At 53.3% G+C, this 20,037-nt stretch overlaps 1 protein-coding gene across 3 annotated transcripts in view; it reads right to left on the bottom strand.

The window, feature by feature from the left end:
* The window catches only part of PMP22 (peripheral myelin protein 22), a 28,240-nt gene extending 11,214 nt beyond the window's left edge, over nt 1-17,026 (bottom strand). Inside the window, exons 1-4 of one of the 3 annotated variants that reach the window (XM_082678691.1) lie at nt 16,871-17,026; nt 14,298-14,456; nt 12,655-12,766; nt 11,309-11,408 (exon numbers count right to left, since the gene is read on the bottom strand). In XM_082678691.1, coding sequence (XP_082534817.1) covers nt 11,309-11,408; nt 12,655-12,732 — 178 coding nt within the window. In that variant the 5' untranslated portion in view covers nt 12,733-12,766; nt 14,298-14,456; nt 16,871-17,026. The remainder of the gene's footprint in view (nt 1-11,308; nt 11,409-12,654; nt 12,767-14,297; nt 14,457-16,870) is intronic. The other 2 variants (XM_082678692.1, XM_082678693.1) reach the window with 2 other exon arrangements.
* Nucleotides 17,027-20,037: the final 3,011 nt, after the last annotated feature.

Here is a 20,037-nt window from a genome sequence, read left to right as displayed (position 1 = left end):
CCAACTATATAAATCACAGCATGTGTGAATGGGTTCAGGTCACTCATTATAAGATGTGGAACTCCATCTTGAATTACGTCATTTGTATCTGTAGCCTGATACAAGAGATATACCTAAAACCAACAACAGTTGAAAATCAAAAGATTTTGAAAAGAGACACCAGGCAAATATTAACAAAAACGTACAGTAATAATAGCATCAGGCGGACGGCATTCAAATTGAAAAAGAGGAAAATGGCCAGTGAGGAAAGATCCAGTTTACCATGAAGAAATAAAAGTCATAAATTTCTATGCATATAATAGCATGGCCTGGAAAAAAAATAAAGCAAAAAATAACTGAAATGTGAGAAGAAATTGATAAAGCTAACAATCATAGTGGAAGATTTAAGCATAGCTCTCTCAGAATAGATAAATCAAGTAGATCAAAATACGGTAAGATATAGATTATTTGTATTACAGTGTTAACCAATTCAGTTTAATAGCTATGTAGATCATGTGTGTCCCTTTAACAAAGACTACGAATTATTTTCAAACACACATGGGACAGTCTTGCCAACTGCAGCAGGCAACAACCAAAAAATCTCAATAAATCTCAAAAAAAAGCAGACATGATGTAAACATGTAACACATGTTTACATGTAAACACAACTAAAGGCAAACAGAAAGTAGAAATTCAAAACAAACCAGCCAACGTAAATTGGGACATTTTAAAATAGTATCCCAGATAATCCCTTGGATAAAGAAATCAAGATGAGAAGGAAAGATTTCTTCAGCAAGGAATGATATTGACAGTACGTGTGTTAAACCCACAGGCTGTGGTCCCAGCCGTGCTCAGGCCACGCCCTCCATCAGAACAGGCCTGAGTACCCCCGGCTTCACCGGCTACTTGCATATTTTTGCCCCCGAATCCCTCTCCTGTAACAAGTGGGATTAACTATCTCAGAGGATTGTGGTAACGATCAAATAAAAGTGTTGATATAAAAGCTCTGTACAGTACAAATAACCCCATGAAAAGGCTGAGCTGAGGGGCAGGGTAAATGAGCACGCACAGACTGTTCCAAGATGGTACCTGGGGCATCTCCACCTGGGCCGCACCAAGTACATGTATAACGGGGACAGCCGTGTCCACATAAGCCATGTTATTATAAGGTGCCAACAGGAACACCAAAAAGTATTTTAATACAACTCTGCTATCATTTCATACGGGATCTTCAGCACAGAGGTTGGCAAATTATCTGTGACGAGTCAGGTTGTAAATAGTTTAGGCTTCGCAGGCCATATGGTCTCCGTGGCAACTACTCAAGTTTGCCACCTTAGCAGAAAATCAGCCTTAGTCGATATGTAAATGAGTGGGTGTGGCCTGTTCACCTAATAAAATCTTATGTACAGAATCAGGCCGTGGACCCGACTGGACCTGCAGGCTATCGTTTGCCAGCCTCTGCTACAGACAAGCACATCCGACGTACAGAAAACAATTGTTAGAGTGGAGAGACCTGGACGGAAGGGAAAGCCCTGTCCACTGCAGTCCTGTTTCATACAGATCAACCTTCATGTGAGACCACCGTGCCCAGTGGTGAGTCTGAACTTCTACCCAAGCCCCAAGGCAGTGATACTCTTTTCTCCCAAACCACAAGCTCAGGGTCGTTAGCAGAGCCCATGATCAGCGCCCGGGAACTATTCGTGGAATCCCCGGGGGCAGCGTTGTAACCTCCAACGTTGGTGCCAAGCACAGGAATTAAAAGCCTTTCGCAGACCTGCTGTTCTCATGCGCATGCCAGGTAATAGGGCTGCTGACAGCTCTCTGACGTGGGCCAGGCCGTGGCTGCCAGCACACCCACTCCCCCCGCAGAAGGGAAAGCTGGAGATGCCCAATGACCAAAGGTCAGATTCCTGCCCCAGCGGCAGCTAAGCAATGAAGGAAATACATCTGCCCCCTCAGCTGTATTCTTAGCCCAGGGCCTAGATCTGGTGAGCTAAGAGCTCAGAAGGGATACAGCCCTCTTCAGTGCACCAGCCCCGCTGCGTTCCTTTGCCTCTTTCACTCCCAGCCTGGAGCCACGCCCCTGGCAGCCCCTCCCCACCTTGCATTCCACTCGGGCAGTTCATAAAAGCTCTCTGACTCCATAGAGAGAACAGGTTTTCCGGAAGTGAACGGAAGGACGGTGGCCGTTGAGTCAGAGGATAAACTGGGGGTAGCCAGGCCAGGAGGAAAGAGGCCGTGGGGGTGAGTCACCACTGCAGGAGTAAGTGCCGCCCATTTGCATAATGCTGTGCTGCTTCCCAAAGCGCGCGACCCGCCAGGCCTCGATCCCCGCCGATCCCCACCCCCAAACCTGGCTACCCTACCTACTGCCATCCCACAAACCACCGCTCTCCTTCCTCCTCGAGATGAATGTCATCCCAGAGACGGCTGACTTGCCCAGCGGCCTGCCTCCTATCCAGGTGGCCTTGGCTGTCAAGCTTCGCTCACCGGTGCCAGCCTATACGGGGCCCCGCGTGGTCCTCGCCCAGGGCTCCAGCTTCTTCCCATCCAGTCCAGCTGGGAGCTTTGAAATCGGGCCCAGGGCTCAGGCTAACTTCGCCCGTGACCCACGCAAGATGCTTGCCAGAGGGGAAAGCTACACAGGCGCTTTCAGCTCCCTCTGGCCAGGGGCTCACGCGGAAGAGGAAGGCCACGGGGGAGGCTCTTTCAACGCACAATCACGAGGGCATTTCAACTCCAGCAGCACCTCTGGCTGATGACTAGTGAATAGAAGTTCAAGGCGCTCTGGCTGCACCTGACACCATCACTCAGTTAACTGCCCTCCTAACCAAGAGGCTTCCTGATGGTCACAGGAGCTAGTTTTCCAGAGTCTAATTTATATGTGTGGTTTGATACCACAAGTCTTATTCTCACTAGTCTTTAGATTTGAACGGGGGATATAATACAGCCATTGAGGTTCTGAGGTTACTGAAAATATTCAGCTGTTTCAAGCTTCCTCTATTCCCTGGTTGGAAAACTCTAGTAACAGGAGGGTCAGGTTAGGCTGTGTTTTCCAAAGACTTGTTGCTGATTAAACAGAAAAACAGAGGGAGTGGCTTCCATGGTCAAGTATATTAACCTCCCTCCTCGGACACTGCAATGTACAACGACGTACTCAAGGCTCTGAGAAGTCTTACCATTAAAAAAATAGCCTGGGTAACTTTTAAATGGTGTTTTCCAAATTGACTTATTGGAGAACCTTTTTTGTTGGTGTTGTTAAGAACAGGCCACCTGGACATGCGGGTTTGGGCCACAGACAATGACAGTGGAAAGGAGAAAGGCATTTTAACTGCCCGATCACAAGCTGTGCTGATGGAAATGTACAGGGAAGGAGGGTATGCCTGGGGGGAGGGGGCTTACGATCTTTGGCTTTAAAAGGCATTCTCCATATAAAAATAATCAGAGGTCCCCTCTCCTTTTTAATCCTAAAATATATAAAAAGGAAGCCAAGCATCATGGAAATTAAGAGCCCCCAGCCCACCAGTCATAGGAAAGCACCCACTCTTCTCTCCTCCCCATGCCTACTGAAGTTCTACCCAATTTCCCAGGCCCGGCTCAAAGGTTCCCCTCCCCGCACCCGCTGTCACAATTATATCCTGAACTGGAAGAGGCTCCAGGACACATGGGATGCGACGGGTGCCTACTCAAGGTCCCACCTCCACGCTCACCCTATTAGGCCACCGGGCACCTGCCCCAGGTAACCAGCTCGTAGGAGGCAGACCCAGTGCAGAAAAGCAGGGACTCCAGGTACCCATCCACTGGGGTGCTGAGGAGTTGAAAAGCATGTTTGAAATCTAACAAATTAAAGGATCCTGCTGCCCTTCTTTAGGTTTGGCATCCACAGAACATAGGGAGGAAGGAGGAAGAATGGGACAGCAAAGGGAGAGAGTTCCCCCTTCTCTGCTCGTCCACCTGCCAAGCCAAACCACGAGCCATCTGCAGAGAAGCAGCAAGGGGCCGATGCTTGCCATCCAGAGGCAGCACGTTAGCCAGCTGACAGCCAAGGACTGTCACCAGCACCAGAAAAGCCACTGCAAGAAGAAGGCATCACAGAGAAAGGAAAACCCTGGGGAGATAAAGCCGCAGCCTCCAAATATTTGAAGTCAGTCTGGGGACATGATGGGCGTTTAAACTCCTTGAGGACAAGCTTGCAACCTGTAAAACCCAGGTCCAGCCCCCCAGGCATGAATGAAGACATCCAGAAACTACTGGAAATTCAGAGGACAGTCGTGGCCTCAGCTATGTACTTTGTTAAGGACAGCATCCCAGGGCATTTCCCCCGCATCACCGGCCCCTCCTCCCCAACCTCTCTGCCAGTTCCCTCCTGTACCCTGTATCAGCTGCCGGAGTGTCACAGGACTCACTCTGGACACCTCTGCTCCTCTGCCTCTCCTCTCATCAACTCCCCGGCACCAGGATGTCAAATACCCTCCGTAGACACGGATGGCTCCAAATCTGAATTTCCAGCCCAGACCTCTGCCCTGAGCCACAGATTCCCAAATCCAAGTGCTTTGCTGACATTCTACATTCTCAGTGTTAACGGCCAGGATGAACTTCCAAAACACAAGTCAGGTCACGCCACTCTTCTGCTCCAAACCCTTCAGTGTGGCTGGGCTGTCCTTCTCAGCATCATGGCCCGAGCCGTCGGCCCGTCCTCTCCTGCCTGTAGCACACTCAGACACGCCAGCCTGGCACTGGTGGACACACCAAACTCTTCCTGCCTCAGGGTCCTGGCCCTTCCATCACCTTCTGGAATTCTCTTCCTGCAGTTCTTCACACAGCTGGTCTCTCCCATCTTATAAGCCTCCATCCACGGGACTCTGGCAGGAAGAGGCCTGCCATGACCAGCTGCTTCCTCCCCAGTGGTGACTTGCTATTCCATCGCTCTCTCTGTCTCCTACAGAGCTCTGCCCGCTGCCCACAATGACTCATTCATTGTCTATTCTCCGTCTCCCCTGCGTAACTGTGAGCTCCATCCGCCGGGGCAGGGACTGGTCTTTCTTGTTGAGCTCTGTCTGCCCAGCACCTAGGATGCGCTCCATATATTTGAAGAATGGATGAATGGACCACGCTGGCAGCTCTGAAAATGAAAGACGTTCTCTTGAAAGGTAGTGAGTTCCCCATCACTGGTAGGATGTGCACATGGTGGGCACATTGCAGACAGTCCGAAGCTAGTGGGATGGGAAGGGGGATGAATCTGATGACCTCCCAGGTCCCCGCCAAGGTCAGAGTCTACGTGTGTGCTGAAGACCACATACTCAGAAGCCTTCGTGCCAGACTTCCTCTTCTCAGGCACCAAAGACCAAATCCACACCCTCAGGCCACCCCACGGCCAATCCCTGCTCCTGAACTACAAGGGATGCTTTCTTGACTCTGGTAAAATCCTGGGAATGCAATTTAAATTTTTTTTTTTTTTTTTGCGGCACGCGGGCCTGTCACTGTTGTGGCCTCTCCCGTTGTGTAGCACAGGCTCCGGACACGCAGGCTCAGCGGCCATGGCTCACGGGCCCAGCCGCTCCGCGGCATGTGGGATCTTCCCAGACCGGGGCACGAACCCGCGTCCCCTGCATCGGCAGGCGGACTCCCAACCACTGCGCCACCAGGGAAGCCCAATTTAAGTTTTTTAAAAAGCAAAGCCTGAGCTTCAAGGGCCATATGATACAGACACAGGTCTGAACAAGCGTTCTGAATTAACTCATGGATGCTGGCATCTGACGAGAGACTCCAAGGGTTGAAACATCATCATTATGACGCCACGTCCCACTCTCTGCACCTCCCTCACCTGCCAGGACCTCCTCATCCCACGAGGGCCTGTTAAATCAAGAGTCATTACTGGGTCAGAGCTTGCGGGTTGGCCCAGGGAGCCACAGAGATTTTAAATTGCAAAACATGAACCCATAAGTGCAGAGGGCCTCCTGTGTTTTCTAAATTCTGACCAAAAGCTGAGCCTCAGATGAAGAAATGGTATGATGTCCTTGCAGAAATGACAATGCCACCAAGTGGATAAACGAGATAAATCTGAGATCACAGAAGACACAGACACAGGAGACCACCGAGGGCTCAAGTCGGGGGCTCCTGAGATTGGCAAGACTTATTTTTTTCTAATTTTCTATCCGAAGCATTGGTCTAATGCTGCCCACAACCTAACGGCCACGAGGTCGCTGCTGCTGGAAATAGATAGGTGCATTTCTACTTTGTAAGATTTCTGATGTATTCTGCCTTATAAACGCACAAGACTTTTCCTCCATCTTGGAATAAAACAGCTGAGAAATGCATATAAGACAGAGCAGGTCTAAATGAAATCATAAAAATTAGAAACCATCCATCTGCACCAAACTCCTTTCTGGGCTCTAGAAGGCTCTACAGGCTGGCCGCTGCTCCATCTCCTGTGCTCTCTGTTCCTCAACTCTGCCAGGCTCCTTCCCGCCCCAGAGATCTTGTCCTCGGGAGGTCCCGCTGTCTAGAACCTGCCCCAGATGTCCCTGTGGCTGACTCCTTCCTGGTCATCCTCAGGCGGTCATTTCTCCAAGAGGACAGCCTTCCTCACCCAAGTCCCTCATTACACATCACCCTGCTTTATTCTCTTTGTCTTTCCTATCACTGCCCCTGACTATCCATGTTTCTTGACTGTTCCGCCCAGTAAAACGGAAACTCTTGTCCACTCTTGCAGCCTTGGTGTCTGCGGTGGAATCTTCACCTGCGGGCAGGTGTTCAATGAATAGTCCTGCATGAAAGAACAGAGGGAGGGGGGAAAGGAGGGCAGGGGGAGTCCTGAGGTGGGAAGTTCAGGATCAAGGAAGTGAGAGAAGGCTGAAATTCCAAGATGAAGGGGAGGAGAGATGGGACGTGAGGCTTAATGGGAAACAGGAACAGATCATTCAGGTATGGACCTTAGCAAAGATGTTCATCTGAAGATGCAGACCAGTAAAGGACCTCTGAGAGGTTTTAAACTGACAGTAATACGATGAGGTTTGTATTTTTAAACATCATCCTTGATTCAATATGCAAAACGAAAGGAAGGAAGAAAGGTCAGGAGTTAGGAGGCTGCAGCAGCGGCCCTGACAGTAACTGCAGGCATGGTGACGGGCGTGGAGATGAAGAGCAACCAGTGGGACCTAGGGTGCTTCTGAGAGGGGAGAGAAGGAAACACATCCAGGCAGACTCTGAGCGTGAAGCTCACTGGATGGTGAAGCGGCATCCACTAAAACACTAGAGACCATCAAAGAGGGAGATCGGGTGGAGGGGGGCAAAGTCTGGCCGGTTTGGAGATGCCTCTGGACATCCCAGCCAAACTGTCAGGTAGGCAGCTGTATATGCTCATCTGGGGGTCAGAAGAGAGGTCTGGACAGGAAGGAAACAAGGATTCAAGAGACATCATGAAACAGTAAGACTTGTTAATGACTTGGGAGGTGGAAAGAAAGAGAGGCAAGTCGAAGGAATCTCCAGTTTCCAATAGGGGTCACTGTCTTGCTGATGGCGTCCAGGACACAGCAGAGATGGGCTATTTGGAGAATCCTAAAGTAATTGGGCTCTGCTCTGAAACTGCATAGGACACAGCAGAGCTCTCGTGAAAGAGTACGATTGGTATGGAGCGGGGTAGTCAAAGCCCTGAAGGGAAGAGTCTCAAGCCAGGCTTACTGGGAGGTGCTCGCTATTAAATTTCTATGAATCGAGAAGCCATGCTTCCCATGAAGCCAAATGACTCCATTCTCAGCCTCCCTTGTCACTAGGTGTGGTTCTGTGATGAACTTCCAGGAAAAGATAAAAGCAGAAGTGTGTGGTCTATCCGGGGACGTTTCATTAAAAGGGAGGGGGACACATTCTTCTCCTCCTCCTTTCTCTACCCTTGCTTGAAGGGTAGAGAAGGCTGGTGCTCTAGCAGCCTTTGGGTCCATGAGGATGAGGACCAAATCTGAGAGATGGCAAAGAAATAAGCTAGAAAGTGCCTGGGGCTCTGACAATTTCCTGGAACAGCCATACCTATCTCAGGCTGCCTACTTCCACACTTCTTTCGAAAGAGAGAGAAATAAACTATCTTATTTAGGCCACTACCATCTAAAGATGTACTGTTTTATGCAGTCAGTCTTAATCCCAATCGGAACGCTAGCCAACTGGTCTAATGTGTCCTTCCATTGCCTTCCCCTTGCTTTAGGTCATCATTGCCTCAGTAGGGAATCGCCTCCTCCTTGCCTGCATTTATTTAAATCCTGCCCATCCTTTGGAGGATGGATCAAATCCCCCCTCCCACATGAGACCTGCCTTCCACTTCCTCCCCTGAACTCTGGCGCTGCCCGCCTGTCCCCACTCCTTGGGTATCTGGCCTATGCTGCCTGCACAGTGATTCATCCCCCTGCACAGAGCTCAGGACTGTCAAGGCCAACGTGCACATTCTCCAAGTCCTTATATCCCTCAGGCCGAAAGGCATTCAAAACAAAGTCATGATAAATATTCCCCCACTAAGCCTCCTTCACCTCTACCTGCAGACAGGATCAGGATGGGGCCAGAGGGTGTGTAAATACATTTAGAAAATGGAAAAGCAGACAGAGTTGAGGGCATTTAGTGAGGAATCTAAAACTACTCTAATATCAAGAAAGAGTCTGAGGGAAAAAAATCTAATCTGTTTCCTTCCAACCGTATAACATAGACGTTTGACTGTTGTGCAGTTAATGTGGCACAACCACCATCCGTATAAGAAAAACAAGGGAATGACGCCCTGCAGAGGTGCACGGCCCCAGCCCCGCACGTGCAAAAACAAGCCCCTTCAGCAGAAATAGCAAGTCTCGTAAACCAACGCGTTTTCACATAACATGCTTGCAACATATTCTTCACAAATTGGTATCTGTAACGAATTACTTTCAGTTACTAAAATAAAAAGTATGTTTGAAACATTCTAAGAGCAAATACGAACCAAGGTGACTGGTTTACAACTAGCAGAGTTCATCTGTAAAGGCAGTCTAATTGTTTTTAATTCTGTATTTTTTTCACCTCTTGTTTGGCACAGAAATGGTTAAACCCAATCGAAAAGGCAAAGGAGTCCCAGAGGCTTCACCCCCATCAGAGCTGAGGTTGTAACACAAGCTGACCCATCAGAAGATGAGAACAGAGATAGCGACCACTGGGGAAGCTTAAATGGGAAGTTCTGACTTAGCATCAGCCCAAGTGCAAATAAACCCAGCTTGTCCAGAGTTCCTCAGAACGCCCTTACTGGGAGAGCCGAGAAGGCAGATGCGGAGGAGAAGCACGATCTGGGACCACACCCCCCCCCCCCCCCCCCCCCCCGCCCAGGGAAGCAACCACGCGGATTTGGATAAAGACCCGCGATGCACACCCCAAAGTCACTGTCAACGAACCCAGGAAGGTGAGCTTGTACACAAAGAGCCAGCTGAGCGATAGGAATAACGCTGGTGCCTCTTTGAGAGCTGCTGCGAGGGCGGAACGGCAGCCACTCCCGACCGCAGAAGATGCAGGAGGCAGGTCCGCAGCAGGCAAACATCACGGTCCAGCAGGTCGGACAATTTAGATCACTGCGCCTCTGCCGACTCATCCCTCTTGAAACCCAGCCGGGTTGGAGTATGCCTGCCAAAACTGCTCCTTCCGGGACTGAGTCGAGAAACCCCTGCCAACCCCACGTGGCCAAATGCCAGTTGGGCAACGTCCAGGTGGACACCTCGGGGGGGGGGGGGGTCTCAGGGAAAGCCGGCCCTTGTGGGCGGAGTCACCACTCGTGGCCACCAGGTGCCAGCAGCGAGCAGGGAGCCTCCCATCCTGAGCTTCAAGGAACTCCAGCCAAACCCTGCCCCGGAGACCGGATGCTGTGGCTTTGGGGCCAAGCAGTGCTGTGGCCACATGCGCAGACGCTCCGAGTGTTTCAGTTATTTGATTGCCAACTCACAATGCAACCTCTAGGGTGGTTTGAATTCAATATCCTTCACAGACTCCGAGAAAAGTTTAAGGATTGCTCCCTTCAACAAAGACTGGTGTCTTTTCTTCCCCCAGGAAAGTGGAAACATAAAGCAGGGTCTTCTAGTCCTTGCCTATCCTCCCCATATAAACTACAGTAGTTCGAGCAGTTTCTCTTTATACTGAGGTTGGAGATATTTCGTTGGTGATACTTCAGGGACAGCTTGAGTACTGCTGGGTGCAGAGCCCTGAGGGGAAAAGTCCCGCAAAGAAATTGGACCGTGCACATACAGAACGAAGGGCCACTGCCCTTCCTGCTTTGTTGAGCTGCGTCTGAACTGGTTTCTCTCACTGAGCGTAACATCTTCAACAGAAATACTTGATCTAGGGGCAGCTGCAGCCTCATCAAAACGTGTACTTTGCTGGTCTTTAAACCCAAGATGTCAGGAAAGTTCTGTCACATCTCTAGGTACTTCCCTCTCCAGGCTAAGGACATGTCCTTTGGAACATGAGACCATGCAGAGCCTGGCCCACCGTGTCCTCAATGCCGGGCACTGTGGCCCCTGCCGGGGTCCACGCTGCCACCAGACACCTTCCAGTCACCAAAAAGAATGCATCCTGTTTCTCTCTGCCTCTCCACATCCAAAGACACCAGGTCCCCGCTGAGCCCTCCTTCCCTCTGGGCGCTGGAAGTAGCTGGTGAGTGCTTCCATGGCCAATTAACCCCTTAACCTGAACCCAGGAAAGCCTGGTTTCCAATATCTCACAGAAAAGATGCTAAGGACAGAGCAGAAATACTCCCGGATTAAGCTTGGGGTTGTGCAAATAGCGTCAATGCCCCATCTTGCAACGAGGAATCGCTCAACAGCTATGATGCTAAATGGTACCCCTGAGGCCCAAGATGCAGAGAGGAAATCCTATAACTGGAGACCAAAAGCTGGCCCGTCTATCCTCAGGACAGCCCCCCCATCACTGCACCAGGAAGACACAGGACATTCCTGGATATCCTGCCACCAAACCAAAGACGCTAACTGGACTGAAACTCCCAGTGGGGTCTGCCTGAGGTTTTGCATCATCACTGCTTATGTGTGTCCACATTTCTTGGTTCACAAGAAGCCTTACACAAGTGATGGGAAGCAGGGGGTGGGGTGCTCTAGGGCTTCTCTGTAGGTAGAGAGAACGCACAAAGACTCCCCAGGATCTCAGTGTAGCCAGTGAAGCGACCGCCCCTCCCCTTTTGTCTTGGGACGTCTTGGCCATGTCCCACCCCACCCTGGCAACAACTCTCTAGCTTATGTCTTCCAAGAACAAGTGCTTCCAGGTCTGGACAGAGAAACATGCCGCGGACAGATCAGGACGAACCTGTGGAGCAAAAAACCATTCTCACCGTTTGCTGACGACGTGAAACAGTGTTGGACGTTGCCCAGTGAAGAGGTGCTACAGTTTTGCCAGAGGTCGGTCGCGTGTCCATTGCCCACCATCCATTGCTGGAGAGAACCAGACGTGGTAAATCAGGGGAGTCCGTGAGGAGTGACGGAAAGGGGGAGGGAGAAGACCAAGGGTAGGCAAAGAGCAACCTCCTCAACCTGTCTACGGGGCCTGCCCCTGCCCTGCCCCGGGGCTGCCTAGCCAGAGTCCAGGGTCGTGCTTGAGAAAGGGGAGATGTGGTGGTCTGGCCCAGACAGCCAGAGGGGAGGGCCGGGGCTTTGCTAGTGAAAAGCACTCTGTAAGTGTAAAAGTACTACACACACACACACATAAGTTGCTCTGCGCCGAGGTGTGTGCTGTAGTAGAAGGAGCCGTGGACTCAACCCAGGACACCTGCATCCAAGCTCCCCCCACCCCCCATCTCCCGGGTATCATTCCCAAAGCCGCAGCCACTCTGAGCCCATTTCCTTACTTACAATTCCTATCAACCTGACAAGATCGCCATAAGGCACACTTAAGATGTTGGCAGGATGCTGGTAAACGATGGACCAACTCACCAATCCCCAACATAATTATTTCTCAACCTTTGAACCAGGCCAGAACATCACGCCTGGGACTTGCTGTACATACAGAAGTTAAGGCCACGGTCGCATAACTGCCCGAGTCTGGGCTTAGCTTCAAGAAAATAAGTTTAAAAGCTAATGAGCTTGACGTCTGATGGTTTTGCAACACAAGTTATCCCAGTGACCTGTTTGTACTGGAGGAGGCTTTTCTAAGAAGGTACCACGTCCACAGCGCAAAGCAGACCTGGGGCTGTGAACTCTTAGGGAAAAGCCAGTTTGAACTTTCCAATTTCAAGTCCTAAAGGCTGTTTTATGAACTAAACCGCCCATCTGACGGATGCCATTTGGAGAAAAAACAAACCTTCCTAAATACTCCACTTCCTTCCTCAACGACCCTGCATTAAGGAAAATGCTACACAAGCTTATCAAATGAAGGGCCGGGGTTGGGGGGGGGAACCCCTGGATCTGTACCTAAATTCTCTGGCTTAAAGAGAGGCCTGCGTGGCTTCACCTAGCCCCGCGCTCGCTTCCTTCCTCCCGCTGAATCTGCTCTGGTTTTCGCAAAACTACTTTTGAAAAGGCGCGGATTGCCAGAAACTGCAAAGGGCCCTGGGATGTCTGAGACGCTTTGTCTGCAAACTGGAGGGGACACAGTTGGAACCGCCATCCGGAGGCCGAGCTCGGGGTGAGCCCCGGGCGCCCCTCCCGCCCTCCGCCCGCCCGCTGCCCGCCGGAGACTCACGCTGACGATCGTGGAGACGAACAGCAGCACAAGCACCGCGACGTGGAGGACGATGATACCCAGCAGCAGGAGAAGCATTCTGGCGGCGAGTTCTGCTCAGCGGAGTCTCTGCCTGGCCGGAGAGAGGGCCGAACTGGACGTGAGGCCGAGCGAACCGGCCTGACCGAGCGAGCGAGGGAGGAAAGGAAGGAGGGAGGAAAGAAGGGAGGGACGCGGAGGGAGGGTCCTGCGCTCGGAAGGCCCGGGTCTGGCGCCGCGCCCGCCCGCCCACCCCGCCCGGCGACCGCCGAGAGAGGGCAGCAGCCGACCGCGGCATCCCCGCCCCACAGTCCGTCGAGCCCGCCTGCGACCGAACATCTTCTGCTTTTGGAACAAAACAAGTGGTACGCACGACGCACGTCGAAGTCACCCCGGGAGGCGAGGTTTTTCCAGAGTGCCAAGCAGAGGCCGCAGCGCGCCTCCACCCACCTGGGGGTTCCGGGGGCAGCCCAACGAGGAGAAGGGGGGCGGAGGGCGAGAGGTCGCGTTCCCCCGTGGGGTGGAGCTGGGGGTGAGCGGAAGGGGCCCAGATTTCTGCGAGAGGCCCGGGGACACCATCGGCGAGCTGGGAGGGAGAGCGCGCGGCGGGAAGCCGGGTTCCCAGACCCCAGGGCGCTCCGCATTCCGCTAGGCTCCCAAGTTTCCACCCAGTTCCTCCCGCGCAGGGGAGCCGTCCCGGCCCCAGCACAGCTTGGCATCGACACCAGCGGCCCCGGAGAGAAGGCGCAGAGCTGGATAGAGCGGAGAGGAAAGAACGGCCGGAGAGAACTGCTGGGGCCGGCGCCTCCTGCCCACAGCGCGCGCTTCCCCCGGCAGCCCTGCGGGCCGGGCCGTTGCGCTCCCGGGACAGGGGCCCAGGAGCCTGGATGGAGGGGAGCCAGTGTCCGGTGGGAAGGAGAGGCGGAGGGAATGGGTTGGGTCCCAGGAGAAGCGCAGCCGGACGGAGCCGGCAGGACATCTCTCCGCCACGGCGTGGTCCTAGCCCCACATTTTGCAGACCTTAGGGACTGAGATCCGCCGACCTGTGGGAGGATTTGCACGTCTGCGAAGATGAGCTGCGTTTGGGGGGCTACTTCAGGACAGAATCTTGGGCCAGAGACATCGTTTCAATAACTCGGTTTTTAAAATACCCAATCGCAAACCTCTCCGTTCCTCCCCTTAAGCAACACGTTCAGTGAAACTCTGGAATGTGCAAGAGGAAATAAGCACGATTTTCTGATGTCTCCCAGAAGGTTTAAATTAAATCCAGTGACTCCTAATGCCGAGGGCAGGGGGTGGGGGTGGGGGGCACGGGGGTCCTGTACCCCGGAGATGTCCACCGCAGGGACCGCTTTGCCAGTGAGTCCAGCGAGGCGAAAAGTGCTCCGCCCCTGCCCCATACCCGGACACCAGCACCCGCGTCCCCGGCGGTTTACAGACCACCAGGCACCCCGCAATGGGTCCCTACAAGCCCCGTAGGAAGGACGCGAGACAGGCGGTGGTCTACCCGCGATCGGGGACCGCGCCAGCCCGAGGCCCCCTGCTCCGCGCGTTCTGTCACCGTCTACGAAAGATGCCCACGTTCCTCTTCCATCTCCTCCACTTTCCCTGCCAAAAGCACTTACAGCCCAAAGGGATAGCTGTCCCCGATCCTCGGAGATCCTCAGAGTGGCCTCGGGCACAGACCGCGTGCGTCCGCTCGGCGGCTGGCGTCCGGAAAGACAGCTGCTCTGCGGGGCTGCGTGCGCCGAGCTAGGGGCCGGAGGGAGGATCCCGGCGTTCCCCTTTAACGGGAACAACGCCCTGTCTGCGTCGCTGCAGTAGGGTGTGTCCCCGGGTCAGCGTGTGCAGGGGGGCGGGACCCGGGGAGGGGAGAGGGCAGTGAGGAGGGAGGCAGGGCAGGAGCCAGTTCCTCGGCCTTCACTGCGCCCCAGGAGAAAGTCGATGACTCCAAAACAGCGGTGGCTTGTCCTCGAAACTAGGAGGCAGCGAGCTTTCTCACCTCCGCTTCCCTGGCTCCGCGGAGGTCACGGAGACCAAGAGTTGACCGATATACTGGCCCTTCTGCCCACGTGGGAAAGCCCGCCAGAGGTCGCCTCCGTGGGTGACCAGCGCGGGGCTCTGGGGCGTACGCAGTCGGACCGCGCCCGCGGGGAGAGCCAGCCTGGATGCCCCTGCCACGGGTAGGGGGAGATGGCACTTAAGCGCTGGCAGACCTCCCTTCCCTCGGGTCCTGGCGTCCCTGGCCTGCCCTACAGTCCTAGCGGGGCGCACCCGCGCCAAGCCCGCCTGCGCAATCAGCGCCGGGTGCCTCGGATTCCCGGGACCGATCTAGCGGGTCTGCTCGGGTGAGGGTTGGGGGAGGAGGGAGAGGCCTGCCCACTGCAGGACAGCGCGCCCTGGGGTCGCTGGGGAAATCCAGACCACAACCCGGAACGCTCCAGGCGAGTTTGCCTGGCTTGGCGCCCGGCCTCGGCTCGCGTCCCCGGCCACAGGGTGGGGAGTTGGCCATTTGAGGTGGGGGAAGCGCAGCCAGGGAAATCAGCTGATTCACAGCCGCCTGAACGGGGTCCGCCCAGCGTCACGGGGAGAGAGGATAGCCCTTCCGGGCGCACGACAGGCGCGCCCCAACAAGACGCTCTGGGGGTCCAGCCTTGAGGCAGGAACCCGGAGCCGGAAAGTGGGTATTAAACGTCTGCCGGCTAATGCAGCAGGTCGTACACAAGACACCTACACCTGCCAGCGTTTGTGTCACAAAACATCATCGCTCTGAACGAGTCAAATACTCCCATGCTACTTATTTTACTATATGAAAGTAGCTGCTTATTGTAGCTAATTGTACATTCTTCAGGTAAAAATAATTTGAAAAAAATCTTCCAACAATGGGCTTTCAAAAATCCTTAGATTAAAAAGAAGACTCCTTGTAAAGTTTTCGCTCAGTGCGCATGACACACTCTGTGAGGGGTGGTGTGGTCCAATGGTTAGGCACGTTGCCACTGGGCTTAGACGAACCCGATTACCCTGCTTACTCAGGGTTGTGGCTTTGGGCAGTTAGCTGAAGTTTGGGGTGCTTCGATTTTCTCATCTGGAAACAGGACTGAGAATGGCCATTTTAAAGGGTTATGGTGTTGATTAAAAGAGTGTGTGAAGCAATTAGCATAGCGTCTGGAAAAGAATAAAGGATCAGTACCCAGTAAATTGTCACTATTATTATTATTATTAATTATTATTTCACATTTAATCCTCACAGCAACCTTTTAAGGAAAGCCTGACCCCCTAAACTAAAATTGCTTATCAGTCCCATAGATTGAAAGCACATATGTAGGTAGAAGGACTACCTTCTACCTACCAATGGGAGTGACCTCTCGCCTCCTGGGTCATGGTCTAGGCCGGGTTTGCCCTGGGAATTATTGCCCCTCTTCATATGCCATTCAGACATTTTTATTTATCTAACCAATGTTCACATGGTCACCAGGTACCCGGGACTATTCTAAGCACTTTATAAATATTAGCATATTTAACTCAGGAGTTTCTTTCCCTTCCTTTCTTTTGTTCCAACTAAACTTTTAAATGAAGTATATACATTTAGAAAAGTGCACACGTGGTCAGATATAGCTCATCTCTTCCTTTCTTTTGAATCCAATGTTTTTATCAATAACCAGGTCACGCCACACTGTGGGACACCTGAACCCACCCGTCCCTGGCGGTCACCTCACTGCCCCTCGCCTGCGTCCCGCCTACTCAGCCCCGAGGGGTGGAAGACAGGATACCACCCAGTGTGGCTGGTGTCACCAGCTCGGCCACACCCAGAGCCCAGCCAGGGCTCCGCTACAGGTGGAGCAGAGGTTAGGTTTCTCCCTAACCTGCTTACCAATCCAAGGCCACCTGTCAGCTGTGTGTGCAGAGCTGTTTCCCATCAGGGAAGGCGCATCTGGTCCCCTTTCTCCCTTCCACTGTGGGTACACTGAGGTTTCTAGATGCTCCTAGAGGGTCCTTCTCGCCTCCCCAGCCAGAGTATATATCCAGCTCTTAACCAAGGATTTTAGAAATCCTCTGACTCTCCGGTGAATTCCAACACACACGTGCCACCTCCCCTGCAACGCTTTCCATTTGTGGTTGGCAGGACGCGGGGCTGGGCAGCTCTCTGCAAAGCATAAGCACACACCATCCAGAGGCAGAGTTTGCCAAGACAACTCACCAGGCCAAACGGTGTAACCCCTTCCTCCCCGCGGCTTTCTTTGCAGTCAAACGTGACGGAGGCCCAGGCGAGGCCCCCCCGGAACAGGGCGGTGGAAAGACCGGCAGCTGGCAGATCTAGCCCCGCTGCTTCCAGCCAGGCTTCTCGAGATGTGCCCTGGTGGTGCTCCCTGTAACTGAAGCCAGACCGGGCGTCCACCCAGTTTATTCAGGGGCTGGTCCAATGCTGGGATATGTCATGGTGGCCTGAGAGCCTCTCAGCCTCTACTATTTAAAGAGACAGCGCCCAGCTTTGCGTATTTGAGAGTAAACACAATGATCCCAAGAGGCCCTGGGGGGTGTGGAGAGCCTGGACTCGGCCAGGAGAGGAGCTCTGGGTGTGCCCGTTCTCACCGCAAGTGGCAGCCTGTGTGAGAACAAAGAGGTCCCCCAGTCCTCGGTCCCATCCCCCTCCCCTCCCAGTGGAGTCTGCAAAGATGAAATACACCGTGTGTACAACACGTGTGTGCAGGTAGGTTCCTTCCTTTATCAACAACATAATTTTAAGGGGCTCAGACATTGCACAGGTCATCTCTTCACAGCATCTCTGCAGGGAACCAAATCACGTCCACGGTCCCAGCCCCCAACAGCAGAAGGGCCCTGCTACCTGCCCTGTCTGTCTAGACCCCTCTGTGCTCTACCACATGGGCGGGTACTGGAACACAGCTCCAAGAAATGGGTTCTTTCAGCTCTGTCTTCCATGGGCCTTCAATCGAGTCGTGATTAAATGTTGACCTTCATGAGATAATTCAAATAAGCAAAGCTCTGTTGAGAACATTCTAACCTGTGGGGCAGGACAGGCTGGAAGGACAATTGAAGAGCTGCTGCGGAGAGGTAGAGAAATGAAAGCAGGTGTTCCTCGGGCTCTCTGCAACTTGTCCCCCTTCGAGCTCGGAAAGCATCCTCCATCTCTAGCAAGTCCTCCTGGGTGGAAGCTTCAAGACAAGGGGACTTGGTTTCACTGAATGAGTTTCCTGGATTTCTGGCAGTTTCTCCCCACCTTATGTCGAGGGTCCCCCATCTGGAGCGCCCATGCATGCGGCGACGTCCCTCTCTGCCACAGACGCTTTGCGTTCTGTTGGCCTCCGCAGTCAGGAGGTGGCCTGCTGGCCTTCCCCCGTCCTACCCCCAGCCAGCATCTTTCCAGGCCCAGTGAAACCATTTAGCCTCTTTTCATATCTCAGATCTCACCCTCAGCTGTTCCTCAGAATCCCCCGAGAGCCTGGGAATATCCTCGCCCGGGCCCAGAGCCGTGGACGCGGTGGCCTGGGAGGGGGCTCAGGTGTGGGTCATTTCTAACGACCCCGGATGTTCCAGCATCCAGCCAGCTTGTCATAGGGTGTCAGGCGGTCCCCGGTTGCCTTCCAGCCGCCTTCTCTTGTGGAACCCAAATCGAGGTAAGTCCTAGTGTGGGCTGCAGTGTTACACACGCTGTGTTCAGAGTCTTGCCAGGCAAAGCAGGGGCGTGTGTGTATATTTGGGGTGTGTGTGTGTGTGTGTGTGCGCGTGCGTGCGTGTGAGACAGACACAGACAGAGGAGATTCCCACAATCCACGGTGCTGATGGGGACCGATAAGCATGATTTCCCGGCCTCCCCAGACAGCCCTCTTCCTGGGTGCCCCCATGATCCGACTCTGAGGCCTGCATGACAGAGGCCACTGCCCCTCAGGCCAGGACTCAGCCTGGAGACGTCTGAGAAGATCTTCCTGCCCCAAGCCCTAAGGATTCAGAGGAAGGAAGCTCGGGTAGGGTGGGCTGTGGGGAATGGACCTTGCTTCTGGCTGGATTGAGCCAGTCTCATCAGCCCGCCATCCTGGCATGAGCTCCGCAGCCGGGACCTGCTCTCCCAGCCCTGTGCCTCCTTCCACGTGGCCTCCTGCAGCCAGGCCCTGAGGGCCCGCTGGCTTTGGCTGTGACCTGTTTGACACGCTTCTGGAGGCTTCGAGGCGTGGGAGCCGGTCACCGCCATGCTCTGCTGGCCCCTTCGTGGGTCGCAACACGCTGTCCCACCAACCTGGGCCAGCGTCTCTGCCTCCCCACGGTCAGCCGAGGAAAAGGCCTGCCGAGACCTCTCTCCCGCTTCTGGAGGCCCCTCTTCAGCCAGATGGGACCCCACTCCAGGCATCTGTGTTGAGCAACGTATCCTGAGGACCACGGAGAGTATCCGCTGGGCTACTTGCCATGATAATTAATAGAATAGTCACCAGACCCCATTTATTATTATTATTATTAAATTATCTCCTCCCATCTTCTAGCTAGGGAAAATGAGAACTGGGCAAACTCCCTGAGGAAAGAAAGTGAAGACACATCAGACTAGCTCGTCCCGACTGGTTGCACTGTGCTACCTCAGCTCACTAGAGATAAGTCATCCACAAGTCACTCACCAACGTAATAACAACAAGAATAGCTCCTATTTGCCTGGTGCTTCCTGCGTGTGCGGCATCATTCTGAACATTTTGTGTGAATCAGATCATTTTATCTTTACAGCAGTCTTTGGAAACAAGCACCCCATCAGCCTCTTTTTTACAACGGGGAAACCAAGACACAGTAAGACACTGAGTGATTTTCTCAAGACACCCCGTGAAGAAATGGCAGAGGCCACATTCAAACCAGGCACGTGGCAGCAGAGCCCATGCTCGGTACCCAGTGCTGTTTGGAGTCTCTTATGGGCGTCCGACGCTCATAGCACATCGGTACCTTTTCCGTGGCGCTTCCATAGACGTTATATAATCTAATTCCCTTTTCTCACCAAAGATACTGACACGCTTTATCCATTTACACACCCAGGTTTCTTTTCTCATTAAAAAAGGAAGAGAATGTCCTAAAGCCTCCACCAACTGCCCCAGTCCTGTGCGTCCCCCTTTCCAGCGCCCTGACTTACCCTGCCTCGGAGGTGTCACCGGGTGGAATTAGCACGTGGCTGACAGTTTGATTTCAGAAGACCATCACTGTTCTCTACGGGGAGGAGAATCCGAGCAGATTCTGAAAGTGAGAGGCAGCCCTTATTTTCTGCACTTACGGTGGTGAAAATGCGGTTTCATATAGTCTCTTACCTGAAGGGGAATCATGACCGTTTTTCTAGCTGGAAACTGAGGCTTGGAGAATTGACAGTGTTTCCTCCAGGGGCCA

Source organism: Grampus griseus, assembly GCF_964374135.1.
Source record: "Grampus griseus genome assembly, chromosome: 20".
Lineage (NCBI taxonomy): Eukaryota > Metazoa > Chordata > Mammalia > Artiodactyla > Delphinidae > Grampus > Grampus griseus.
The sequence above is the reverse complement of the archived record's forward strand: the minus strand, read 5'-3'. Positions and strand labels throughout refer to the sequence as shown.